The following is a 13,868-nucleotide window of genomic DNA, read 5'->3' as shown; positions in this document are numbered from 1 at the left end:
GGCTATTCTAGAGTGAGAATCAGTACTGTGTCTAATTTTGAGGGATGGCAGCTACTGTCAATATGTATTTCATTTACATGAGAACTGCTCCTGCCTGAGCATCTCTGAAAATCAAGACATTAAATTACACTGTCTTGCATTAAGAGATTTGTCAAAGCTGCAGAAGAGGACAAAACTCATGCAATCTCCTCTGGCACTGCCTGGCAAAATCAGGCTTTCTAACTCGATAAGGTGCTGGTTGAATGATGTTGTTTTTTGCTGTGAGTAGCTTGCAGGTGGGGTTTGGGGAGTCTTGCTTTGATTTTGAGGTCACCGTGTTCAGGTCCTTTGTGGTTGTCTTCCAAAGAAGATGTGGAGGTTTAGGGGTCACAGTTACCTCACTAGCACAAATCACTTGATTGCTTTAGCTACGTTGATAGGATTTGTTTCACATTTTGGGCAACACTTCTCTTCATTCCCCTTTTATTTTTCTAGGCTTGTTGTCATGGTATCTGGCACTTTCCATTCAGATATTAAAATTGAGTGAGTGGTGTCTGTATGTCTGGTTCATTTTCCCTCTCTTATCCTGTCCCCGAGGGAAAGTTTTACGTGGGATGTAGCACACTGTTTGCAAGGGCTTCCTTTGGGGGATTTTTTAATCATGTAGCAGCGTCTCTGTTGGAGAAGGTCTGGTGTGAAGAAGCCCCTTCCACTTGGACTGGAGTTTATTAAATCCTGTGTGCGTAGAGCTCCTCTGGGACCTCATTGTGCAACTCGTGTCTCCCCTCGAGCTCCCCAAAAAAGGCTTGTCTCCTGCATGAATGAGCTTTTATCTCTGGCATTTCCAGGATTAAGGCAGCAATAGGAATTTTTTCCCTGCAGATACCTGATGGGGAGCACCCAGCTTTTGTTATTTGGGTATCAGAGCTCTGATGCCGTGGGAGAGAATTTGCTGGAGGGATCTTGTCCTGTCTGAGGAGCTTTGTGTCATTATGTAGCCTTTGCAGGTGCTGTAGCTATGGAGCAGAGGGGGATTTTCCTTGAGCTTTGGGTTTAGTTTTGCTTTTTAACTTGTTATGAAACTACAGGCATGTTTCTTAGGAGGGGATCTATTATAAGGGCATCCCATTGAGTCTGGAACCTGGCTTTACTCTCCAGTGGTATCTTAAGAAGAAGGATCTACTGAACTCAGAATTTGTAGATGGCTATTTTTAACCAAGAATAAGTCATGCTGCTTAATTGTAGGTGCACTGTAGCATCACAGTATGTCTGGGGCTCTAGATTGGATTGCATTTAAATACAGCTGACTTTTCCTGATATACAAGTAGGATCTTCTCAAAAGAACTAGTAAGGGCACCTGAAGTACAGTAGTTTGATGGAAGGTTCCCAAACAAAACTCATACTCTTGCACCTTTCTGCAAGAGGTAAAAAACTCAAGCAATTTACTACTCATACTTGTCTCGGTTTTGCTTGGAGAAAGACACTGCATTTTTCCCTAAATTCTTGTAAAAGCAAAAGTGTAATACAAGAAGAATGCTTTCTTGCATGGACAATATGTATTGAATAAATCCTAGTCTGTACAAATGTAAAGAGACTGTATTGTAAATAAGCTATAGACTAAATGGGTGCTGTGATAAAGAGCTGCACTAAGCACAGAACAAGTTACCCTTCATAGTTGGATTGCAGTGAATTGTGACAGTGACAGCCTTAGCTTAATTGTTTGGTCTTAGGAGCACCGCATGCAGGAGATGCTTCCCTCATGGTTTGCTTCTCTGAGACTGCAGTGTGCATTGCTGGGGTGACAGCAGGTGCTTCTCCTTGGTACAGAGGTGGAGGATGAATGAGACTGACATTACTGGTGTAAAAAGCATCAGACAAGGAACAGGGTTTGAACTGGTCTCATGACCAGATCTCATTTTGCCTTGATCTGAATCTTCTCTCCATAGCTTACCTCCTTTTTTTTAGGTGAACAGCTCTATTTGTTGGTAACTGTTGTAGAAATAACAACTGCAAAAATACAGCAGTCAATTCACTTGACCCTCTTGGTACATTTTGAATGTATCTTCTCAAGGGTATTTATGTAACCTTCTCCAAAAGCCCCTACTTCATACAGCTTTTCATATGAGTTGTAGTCATTCTTTGTCTTCCCAGGAATGTGTTTAAAGCACTTCTGACGTGGTTTGGAGCCTCACAGGGTGGTGCTGTGAAATGGGCCTGCCAGCTGGGGCAGGGCTTGCCTTGACTGTCACTACGTTCCGTTGGTTATTCTTGTTTACAAGACAGAAAGCGTGGCGAGTCTTTCTCTTGCCAGTCTCCCTCCCAGCCAGCCGTAGGTGCTATGTATTTAGGAACATCTCCAGTTTGAGAAACATTGAGTAAGGTGGAAGAATACGTGCAGGTCTGCTTGGAAGAGCCACAGGTGGATAGCAAGTTGCACTCAGCTTTTTTTATAGAGAGAAACTCACCCTGCTACCAGTTGCTTCCCTAAATTTCAGTGGGGTCGTAACAGGCAAAAAATGGTGCTGGGAGGTTTGGAGAATTCACGGCGAGCATTATTTGTCTTTTGGTCCTAAACCCCAAGTGACTGAAGGCTGTTACTGTCTGACGGCTTCTGCCTGGCTAATGTGAGATGAGCTGTCAGACGTGCCCTACTTCTGAAGGGAGGGATTGTGTCAGAAAAGCATCGGCGCTCGCTGGCGTTCGTGTTATGGCTGTCAGGCGGGCAGCTTTAATTAGGTTTTACATTTGGGCAGGGGACAACAAAAACCACAATTTAAGGCAGCTTGGATCGCTGCTGTCCCATTCTGTGCTTGTTTTCATGAGTGACTGTAGTGACCATAGTCCTTCAATGTGATGTTCAATGCCACAGTAACTTATTTCCAAATATAAAGGATATTTTTAAACATGTCTTTAACCTGTCTGGTCACAGGTGAGCAATTAAAAGTTGTACTCTTCTATAAGTTGTTATTAAAACAGTTTCCTGCAGTAGGAAGGCTTCAGACTTTCTGAGAAAGGAGTTTGCTTCTGCTTTGCTTGTGGCAATAATTGTTCTTCGTACAGCTCCTACTACAAACAGCAGGAACAGTGTTATTTGTAGAGCTTCAGAGTAGAAGAGATTGTAGAGCACTTAATGCATCATGCCAAAACCTCCCTGGATTAATTCCTGCTTGAGCAAAAAAAGCATAGCTTTCAAAAAAAAATACAGACTTTCAGAATTTCAGTGGTAGAAGAACTGACAAAATGGTTGGTAGGTTACTTAAATTCATTTTACCTTCAATAGCAAAAACAGAGCAAATGACTTCCCCAGGAAACACCATTTGCTATATTGTTTCTAGTCTGGTTTCACCTGCCAAGCAATTGGACTTGGGATATGTAACTCCATGGACAGACACTGTTAAGAAAAAAAAGAATCTGTACTTGAAGTGAACACTAAAGTAGTACTGTTAAGTTTCAACTTCAACTTTTTTGATCAGGTAGGCAGATTGACCCCCATATCTCAGTTGAAAGAGGTTTGTTTTTTTTCCAGTGCTGTAGTGAATTCTCATGGCACCATCACCAAGGCATCTGTGTCTTGCTTGAAGCACATACAGCAGGGCTGGATGGCTCTCGGCCAGCAAAGCACACAGTCAGATCAGAATCGGTGATTTTTCTTTCCCTTTTTGATTGCGTGTGGGTTTTATGCCAAGAAGAATTGTTTTAACCCTTTTGTCAACGTGGCAGGATTGATGTGGCCTCTGTCAGTCTTTCATTCCAGCATTTCTAAAGTATGCCACAGTTAACTTCATTTGTCAGAAAGTAATCTTTGTGCTACCTCAATGTATGTATTTGTGGTCTACTGAGGAGCTTAAATTGCTTTGCACCTTCACTCTGTCCTGTTTGTTCTTATCTTCTCATTCTGTCTTTCTGCAGTTGATCTTCATGAGCAAGGAGTTTGGGTTTTTTCCGCTTACCAGTGGAAATAAACAATTTAGGGCCAAGGTCTGTTTCCTGAGGTAGACCTGTAGGAAAACATCTTTCTGGTCATTTCCTGTTCACAATTCCCATTTAGAGATCTGTTGACTTTTTTAATCTATTTAATGTGTGCCATGTTAATTTTGTTTTAGTCAATTACTAAGCAGTACCAAATCAAGTGCTTTAGAGAAGACCAAGTATATCAATGCCATTAAATCAACATTCTTAAAATTTATTGGTCAAACTTGTAATCTCATCAAGAAGGTTGTCAGTTTAGTTTGACAGAATCTATTTTCCAGAGACCTAATTTGATTGACATTGGTTTTATTACCCCTTATAATTCTTTATTATCAGAGTCCAGTATTGAATATTCTGTAATTTTTGCCTTGCTCAGCATTAGGCCGATGGACCTGTAATTACTTGGGTCATCCAGTCCTTTCTTTTTGAATTCCAGTGCAAAATTGTCTTTCCTCCAGGCTCCTGGAATTTGTTAATCACAAGAGAGCCTTTGGCCCCTTTTTTTGGAGTCTCTTCTATGCATGTAATCCAGATCATCTCATTTAAACATACATAATTTTAGGAGCTCCTGTTTAGCATCCACCTGGGTTTCTATTTAGTACTTCATGTAGCCTCTTCAGGTGTACATAACGTTTGTTGTCTCTGTACTGTTACTATTAGTATCTGCTGATGAGTCAGGATGAGCGTTCAGGGATCTTTTTTCTGTAATCTAAAAAAAAATTCTTTTGTTATTCCAACCTTTTACTACCAGAGATTTTTTCTTTTTTTTTTTGTTTGTTTCTTACGATATTTCTGTTCTGACTTGTATTTGTTTCTATGTATTTTCCCTTTATGTCCTATTTTAAATATGGAATTGGCCTAGGCAGACTGGCTTACAAAGGAGTAAGGGAAAGGTACAGGTCTCTGGCACTGCCTTTTTCACAGTTGCAGGTTTTTGGATGTGTGGATAAATGTTACAGGGTAAACAGAACATGGAAAAAATCGTTCTTGTGGCTTGTTTTAATCTTGATGATTTTCAGCTCTGAAAATGGAATTTTCTAAAATGCAAAATACGCACATTATCAACTTGGGCTTGGCTTCAGCTGGTTTCTTGTTTGTTTGTTTTTTAACTGTCAAGTCCTTGATAATCTCTAACCCTGTTACTGTTTACTTCTAGACCTATTCCTTACCAGATCATAGGAGGTCCAGTATACATTCTCTGCAGCTAGATAAAACATTCAGAAAGAGCAGTGGTAACAGCAATGTAACAAGGTGTTGTTTTAGGATCATCTAGAAATATCTCTTCCCTGACCTACTGAATCACAGCATGCAATGAACTATTGGATTCCAAATCACAGAAAATATTTACTATTTACGGTGCTGTTCCTGGGAAGTGTAGCATGGGAATGAACTACAGTGTCTGTGTGGGATCCCACTGAGAGGTCCAGCTGCTTGCTCTGTGCTGCCAGATTGTGTCCAAAGAAGTGTTACCCTTTTGGAGTACATGCAATAAGAGTACAGGATGGAGAAAATATGGAAGTTCATACTGTTTACTGTATTCTGGAACAAATACTTTCAGTTTTTTACCAGTAACAATTTTTAGTTCTTTCATATCTAGAGTCTGTGTTTTGTCTGACATAAGGTGTATTGCTCTTGAGAGGAATTTGAAAATAATATTTTTAGCTGCATGTATAAATTTTTTTCTTGGCTTCTTAGCTGTAAATGTTTAGCACACTGAAACTTCATGATGTTTGCTACAGTCATAAAGCTTTTCACAAATTAGCTTTGTGTGAGTTTATTTTCTTTTTAGTTTTTTGAGACTGGGACGTGTCTGTCTTCATGTCCATGATAGTGTTTGGGAGAGATGGTTGAAAATACAAAGTAACCTGAAGTGGAAAGCTCTTAATGAAAGATTTCTTTCCTTGAGCTTCACTGATATGTTGAGGCATATGGCAGAAAGCAGCAGCAGGAATTTGCTGGTGGAAACAACTGCACCAAGATCTCAGTGGGCTGCAAAGGGTACAGAGTTTGAGTTTTTAAAATAAAAGGGGGTTTTATTGAATTAACAGAAATTCAGTGCTTAAAACGCTGAGTAGATCCATCCTTTTTTGTGAGAATATTATATAGCCAATATAGCAATTAGTGTGTTGGATATGATTTCATAACCAATAGCTTCTGAGTAACAGGCCTTAAATCCTGTTACAAGTTTCATGTATTTCACGGCATTCAGGAGTATATATACACCATCAAGAAGAAATCATGTTTCTGCAGACTTATTATTCTAAGGAAAATGCTATGACAGTATAATAGTTTTCTTTAAGCCAGGTTCTGCAGTCCTGCATGCAGACAGGACAGCTTTATTAGTGTTGGTATTCATTATCCTTCACCTTGGAGAAAATATATTTGTTTCCAGTTGGTAGAGAGAAGCAGAGATGATATCTAAATAACTTGAGCGTTACTGGAGAACTCAGAGGAAGGTAGTAAATGGTCTGTGGAATTGCTGTATCATTCTTTTCATGTATTGCCATTATTTCCCTTCCCTGCTGCTAGGGCTGTCTGCGGGTTTGCTGTCTCTGGTCTCTTCCTTGCATAAGTACTTAAAGAAGTGAGAATGTTTGTATGAAAGATAGGTAAAGGCCACTTTCTAGATTGTAGTGGTCAGTCCATGTGCCTTGAGAATAACAGTGGCTGGACATGGAAAAACCCATGGTCAGACAGCCTGACATAAATTCCAGGGCCTTGCATTAGCTACTCCTGCTCTGTGTACCTCTGAAGCTCCATAGAGGATCAGTGGGAAAAGAAAGGACAAACGCAGGTTATCCAAGTTCTGATCCTCGAGTCTCCCTAAAGCATAAAAAGAGGTTTGTCTCCTAGAGAATGGCTTCCTTCTGGCCTAGGACTGTTTAGGATTAAATGCATTAAAGATTTGATGTGTTGAGAGGCACAGGAGTTGGGACCGTGTAAAATATCTCAGGTAGGCAAGAAGAGGAGGAGGGCATGGCAAGGAAAGTATCTTCAGAATGTTTTCGTTCTGGGTTTTGTGCTCAGCCAGACTTCAATTTATTCTTGGTTAATGTCATGTAACTTGGGTAAGAATATTTTTATTGAGATTGTTTAGCTCTCCAGGAAGACTAAATATGTTTTTATACTTTTTTTTTTCTGAAGTTAAATTGGGAATTGCTTCCTGGATGTACTGTAGGTTAAAACAGCCATTTTTTATCCTTATGCCTGTATGTGGGCATTTCAGGCATGAACTGCAGTGTTTCCATGGATTTTTAAAGTCTTCCATTGCAGAGTTAGCAGCTTTTAGGGCTTTGATCTGATTTCCTAAGACAGAAGCGCTCCCTGTATTTGTGTTACAGCAAACACTGTATTTTTGGTGGCGTCTGACTTTGAGAAACACACAGATGCTTTTTTGTAGTCCAGGAGACAAAGAAACAAAGCTTTGTGCTGGGAGGCAGGATCTGTGCCTCCAGGGGACATCAAGGCACTTGGTGTGCAGCTGCCTTCCCAACCTCGCCTTTCTCCTGGTGAGCAGGAGCTGGGTTGCTGCTTGCTGCTCCCGTGGATAGAAATCTCCACAAATGCCGTTCTCCTTGGGAGGGATTTTCACATGTTTCCTTTCTCATTGCCTGTGAGCAGAAGGATTTCAGTCCCCTGCACATCAGCACCGAAGGACAGGTTGCTTTTTGGCTTGCTGTGCTCCAGGTACACTGAAGGGTGTATGAGAAGGAGCGTGGTTGGAATACAGGACTGCTAGCCTGCCTGCTTGGGCTCACTGATTTTTGAAATGTGGTTATCTGTGTATGTTTTTAAGTGCATGTGCCTTAACAAAAAAAAAAAAAAATTAAGAATTGCTCTGGTTTTCAAACATGAAAAATAAGTTCAGTAGGAGGCTCAAAGGAAGGGATCTGGAAGTGTCTGTCTGTCATGTTGTATTAATAGAACTGATGCTGCAAAGCTGCTACTTGGGAATCGGGAAGAGATCCCTGTGGAGCAGGTTTAGCCCTCTGCAGACCTGTAGTTTTATCCATGTGTGCACAATACCTGTAGTGCTGACAGCATGGCCCCTCCAACCTCCGTGTCACTTATCCCAGTTATTAACCAGGTCTCTTTCCACTGCAAACACAAACACAGATCTCGCTGGTAAAACAGAAGCTGTTGAAATGATTTTGGCTGCTAAAGTGGGCTCCTGCCATCCCATGCGCAGCAGCAGTTGTTGTACTGTTTGGGTTTGCTGTCATCTCTAATACTCGGAGGGGAGCTTTAATGTGGTCCCTCGCCCTACTGCAATTTGGGCTGTCCTTTCTCCTCCCATTTACTGCCTGCTCACTGAGCAGTAAAACGAGACATAAAGGTGGTTATCTGTTCCTCAGTCAGCCCCTTCAAGGTTAATGTAAAAACGTTGTTTCCTGTTTATAAACAAGTTTGTAAGTGTTTAAAAACAGTAGCAAAATTGTGTGTGCGTTTATCATTTTTAAGAAGTGGCTTCATTACTGGCAGGTCAGCCAGTTACATTTATTAGGAACACAAAACTATTACACAATTCTGTTGCTGTCAAGCCTCATATGTGCTCTTCAGTAAATTCCTGCGGAAGGCAGGGTGGAGGGGTTGCTGCTTCTCGTTCTTAAAGTAGGATCTTCAGAACAGCAATTTAAAGTTATGTGGGCTTCCACTGTATTCAGGAGATATCAAAATGGTGAAGAACAGCATAGAGACCATAAGGGAAAGCAGGGGTGAAATGAACAGTATAAAAAAAAGTGTTTCTACTCTTGTAATCATGTTCCTGTGCTGAAAAATACTGAGTTCTTTTTTTCTTTCTTTCCTGCCTTTCAACAGGGCAGAGTTTAGGGTATGGATTCGTTAACTACATTGATCCAAAGGATGCAGAGAAAGCCATTAACACTTTAAATGGACTCAGACTCCAGACCAAAACCATAAAGGTAAGACAATATAAAATGCCTTTTGCTCAGTTCAGGAAGTGGGAGGAAGGAGTTGAAACAGTTTCTGGCGATTTCATCACTGTTTTACTCTCTGTTGGAAGGGCACTAATGAGCTCCTCCTTGGAACAAGGGAGGACAGGCAGAAGATAAAATCTCTCTTCTCTGACATTGCTGCTATTGTTAAAGGGAGGGGAAAGTAACAGGAAGCTCCTTAAAGCATGGCAGTGAGGCTAAAATGTAGAATAAAACATCTAGAGTGATACCATTCTCCATAAACAGGTGAAGTACGTGACAGTGTATTCATAAGTTACATGTTTTCTTATATTTTAATGGGAAATACCTTGACATGGAGCTCTTCTAGTGATGCTCCTGTCATTGTCTGATGTTAAAAGTATGTTTCTCTCAAGTTAGAACATGTCATTCTCAAGAAAAAAAAAGGTTTTTTTCTGCAGTTTCTACATCCTTAATTTGATTTATTCTTTGAAAAGCTGGAGGCTTCCCACTAAAGTCTCTTATTTCATTGTTGTAATAGACCATTAGTTATTCAATGACCTTCTTTAGTGGTCTCACAAGAAAAGCAAGCTTCTACACTGTCACGGTTTTTGCTGCATGGCTGATAAAGCTATTCTGAAACAGCTTACAGAAGATTTCTACATCCCAAATTCTGACAAATAATACAGCTTAAGGGATGTGAATCAACAAACTGAAGGGGAACAAACAGCAGATCAGATTCAAATTATCTGAAACTACTTTGATCATATTTGAATGCTGGCTTTTGGTTTGCGCCATTTTCTTAATTTTTCTTCTGTACTTAATTTGTATTTCAAAGCCAAAAATTTACGTTTATGGAACATAAAACTAGAATTTTTACTTCAGTGAATATTGGTTCAAGTAATGTCAGTGATTTCAGATCTTGTAGTCAATACTTAATTTGTGCATACCCATTCTCACTAAAGGTTATGGTTTGGACAAAGTGATATTCCCTAAAGCAAAAATATTTGTTGGATTCCACTGTATCTCTGTGGATTGCTTCAAGCAGGTTTTTCCCTGGTCTGTTTGATCAGTGAAGAGCAGAAGTCCTGGGCTGTGGGTTATGAAAGTGGTGGAGTAGCTTCACGGGCTACGTAGGGAAAGCTACTTCCAAACCTCCCCTAGACCATCCAGGTTCCATCCAACAGATGTGTGTGTGGGCAACATATCCAAATGCTCACAGCATGGTTTTGTAGAGTTAAATAGAAAACCTTTGAGGAATATGTAAGGCAAGGCAGCAAAATCTACCATCTTATCAACTGCTGCAGGTGGAACTGCAGGCTTGCACTCAGCAGTTTCTGCTTACAGTGAAAAGTTGCTCTCGAAATTGCTTTTAAAGGCACATTATCAGGAAAAATGTTTTGAAAATACTTTATTAAAAACTCAGTGGAACTTGAAAAATCTAGATCAGTTTTTAATGCAGCACATGTAGTTTTGAACATTATTTAGCCTTAGCAAAGGTGCTACATTTCTTTTCCTAATTACCTCTGTTGCTTTCCTCTGTTTATTTTGTGAACCAGAGCGATGCTATTGCATGCATAATATTCCAAGGTTACACAAGCTACAAAAAGGCCTCCAAAAACTCCAACCCACACCAATTATTATTATTATTATACGTTTCTCGCATGCAAAATCAGAACTATTATGCTTTCCTTAGTGAGATTTTTTTACCTGAGAACTTCCCATGCAAAAAGTTCTGTGCAATGTTTCTTTGGGTTTTTTTTTTTCAATTCAGTATAAATATTAGAAATGCATTGGTTGGTTTGGTTTGGGGTTTTGTGTTTATTAGTAGCTAATACTTTTATTGAATACAGGACATCTTGTTGAGCTCTTGAAAGCTGTTAAAATTGAATAAGCAGCAACGAGGTTGATCTAACTGATGTGTACAGGAGCTACATAAGTTTCTCAATGACTGGGAGGATGTGTAGGCTTATTTTTTTTTAAATAAAATTGATTTTATGCAGTTGCCTAAAATGTATTCCAATAGCCAAGCTTTGGCCTCAAGGATGTCTAATCGGCAGTTTCCAACCCCCATTTTTCACTGCAGAATTGCATGTGATTGCCTCACTTTATCCCCTTGTTTTTTTGTGTTTTTAATTATGCTTTGCTTCTAGAAATCCTAATAGATTAGGTTTGCTTTCCTGATAGTGTGATGGAGAAGGTTTCCCAGTGTTCATACTGAGTGGTAAATCATGTGTGCTCACTGCTGCCAGCAGCACCTGTGTCACTGAGACATCCCTGGTTTCCACCTTGCAAGGTAATGAGAAACTGTATTCAGCCCTGCTGAAGCCTCCTCGCTTGCATCTCACTGTCTAGCATCTCACTGTCATTTATTATGAAGTTGAAGTATTTTAGCTTGTGGAATTACTGTATTTAATTATCAGACTTGATTACTTCAGCCGTAGATACCCTTTACAGTTACTAAAAATGCACTGTTGGTGTGTTAAAAAAGGCTCTCTTGAAAGAACATCTAGAAAGGAATTTGGTGGCATATAGTTTTGTAGACCAGAAAATATTTAATAGTAGAATAACGTCAAGCTGGAAAAGAACTAAACATTATTTTGCTTTCTTCGTGAATGTGGTTGGGTTTTATGCCCCAGAATGACTCTGTAGATGTCCTGTTGATGGATGGGCTGAACCTTGGCCTCTGCCCATGTATGTTGGATAGCTGCAGCCCTGCAGGTGGCATTTCTCTGGCTACCTTTTGGAAGCTGTTTTGATGGAAAGAAAGTTGAAACAAATAATCTGTGAACGCCTTTTTACACTGGCAAATCACTTCTGCTTGCCAAGGTCACTGTGGTCCTGCTGGTTGTGTCCCATCTCTTTGCTCAGTCATGGGCTCTGCTGTTCCTTACACCTACACTGAACACGAGCTGGCTCTTGGGGGTTATATTTGCACTCATTTTTTGACCCCATAAGGCTTAATTCCTGTTTAAAAATAATATATACTTTCTGCATGTGGCCCCAAATGCTGTCGTTTTCACTTCTGTAACATTTTTGTGGCAGCTTAATGTTCTCTCTCTCCTGATGCCTTGCAAAACAGCCAGGCAGTCACAGGAGGAACTGGCTTTATAGCAGGATCAGCAGAACAGCCAGGCACAGTCGGCTCTGATGTGTGGACTAAAATAACTGAAAAAATGTTCTTTTTATTCTTTCATTGTTATGATAAATAATCCCTTTTCACCGTAGCAGCTAAAATATTTATGTGCATTTTATTTAAGTCAATGATGCCCTTTCAAGTCAAAGTTGAGAGGTGACAATTTACAGAATATCTGTTTGGGGAAAGCACTGGAGGAACTGTTATGTGTTTGGCAATAGGTTATACACGTTATGTTCCTCCTCAGCTTATCATAGTGCATATTTTATTTACGCCATTTTGTAACAGCATCATTCTCTTGTGAAGGAAGAAAGCTTCACTTTATTTTTACAGCTAAATCTTGACATAATTCTACAAAACAGCTTAGAATAAGGGAAGATACAGTGTGTGTTGAAATAAATATATATTCCAGAAATTGAATCTATTTTTAGAAATTAAATTTGCCCATCCATAAAAGCATATGAAAGGTCACTGCTGCTGTTGAAGATTGCCTGGCAATTCAGTTGCATCAAATATCAGAAGGAAAATAAGATGTGTGATGCATGGGGTTACAGATTGTTTAAACTGCTGCTTTGCTCCGGAAAAAGGACAGCGTCTGAAAGGATGCGAAAGAAGTGTTTTACAATTTACTTAGGGATTCAGGTGACCTGACTTCATTGGAACAAGGGCAGAACAGTTTTGAAAAGAAGTTTGAAATCTAAAGAGAGCCAGTGACCCCCTGAAGTGCAGTCCTGTGCCCCCTCTCCTTCCTTTTCTCTGTTGCCTGACAAGTAGGTTTGCTTCTTCCCTCACTTGCAGGAGCAGGTACATGATGTGATCCTGCTGGAGCAAAGGGAGATGTCTCCTCTGAGGGGATGAGGAATCTGGGTTCTCTGAGCCCTTGATAACCTCCAGGTTTTAAATCCACCAAATCTATCAGATGATAAATAACCAGACAGTTCAGATGACTCCTCTGTGGTCAGGGGCCTTTTCTAGTTCTATTAATTTTCAGTTAAATGAATAAATAACATGGAATTTTATTTCTGTTTTACTCTCCTGTTTTGATCAATAGGTCTGGGTGGTTCTGGTTTAAAATACAGTGAATGAGGCTGTGGGAGAAAGTAATCTTGCATTTTCTGAAAATAAGGTAGTAACATTACTGCTCAAAGATCTTCCTGTTTATCTTGGTTTCTCTGGCATTTTTCAAAATGCCAGCTATTTCCACAAAACTCAGGCTCTAAATCTGTCCATGTTAATTCTTGTAATTGTCCACAAAACTACAAACCATCCTGTCACTGTAGGGAACCAAATCACAGCAGCCTCAGACTTCTCCGTCCTACAAAGTCATTTGTCAAAAAGATTGCCTTCCAGCCGTGCTCAGCAGAGAAGGAGGTGCGGGAAGCACAGGGCAGGGGAGGCGGAAGCTGCAGCAGGGAGTGATGGGGAAGAGCTGCATCTTCTGCACCCCATCCTGAAGTGCTCAGGAGGTATGGGGAGAGTTAAGCACAACAGTTTGGGTGGCAGCCAGAAAATGCTGGATTGCTGGTAATGATGGGTGTTGGGTGCTCTTGGTGCACTACTCTGCCAAAACCCCTGTGTTTTCCAACTGTGTTCTTCCATAGCCTACCCAGGGGCCACCTGCTACCGAGCCTGCCAGACACTACTTGCAGCCTCTTGTCCCAGTGAAGAAATGGGATGATGTGCAAGGCCAGGTGATAAGGAAAGGGTGTACAGAGAAATCTGGGCAAGGCACAGAGGGGACTTCAATGCTCTGCAAGGAAGAGAGGATAGATTAGGGGTTTGGAAGACAGTGGGAGTAGCTGAGCATATTGGACTGCGGCAAGGAGGGATTTGCATTTTCAAGTATCCAGTGTGCGGTCGCATTGTGCCCC

General features: G+C 40.6%; 1 protein-coding gene across 8 annotated transcripts in view; it reads left to right on the top strand.

Moving 5' to 3' along the window:
- The window catches only part of ELAVL4 (ELAV like RNA binding protein 4), an 82,376-nt gene that overhangs the window by 53,511 nt on the left and 14,997 nt on the right, over nucleotides 1-13,868 (top strand). For all 8 annotated transcript variants that reach the window (XM_027683060.1, XM_027683058.1, XM_027683057.1 and 5 more), the window contains one exon: nucleotides 8,767-8,870. In XM_027683060.1, coding sequence (XP_027538861.1) covers nucleotides 8,767-8,870 — 104 coding nt within the window. The remainder of the gene's footprint in view (nucleotides 1-8,766; nucleotides 8,871-13,868) is intronic.

Source organism: Neopelma chrysocephalum, unplaced genomic scaffold (assembly GCF_003984885.1).
Source record: "Neopelma chrysocephalum unplaced genomic scaffold, ASM398488v2 Primary Assembly neopelma1_64, whole genome shotgun sequence".
Lineage (NCBI taxonomy): Eukaryota > Metazoa > Chordata > Aves > Passeriformes > Pipridae > Neopelma > Neopelma chrysocephalum.
Note: the sequence above shows the minus strand (reverse complement) of the source record. Positions and strands in the feature narration are given on the sequence as shown.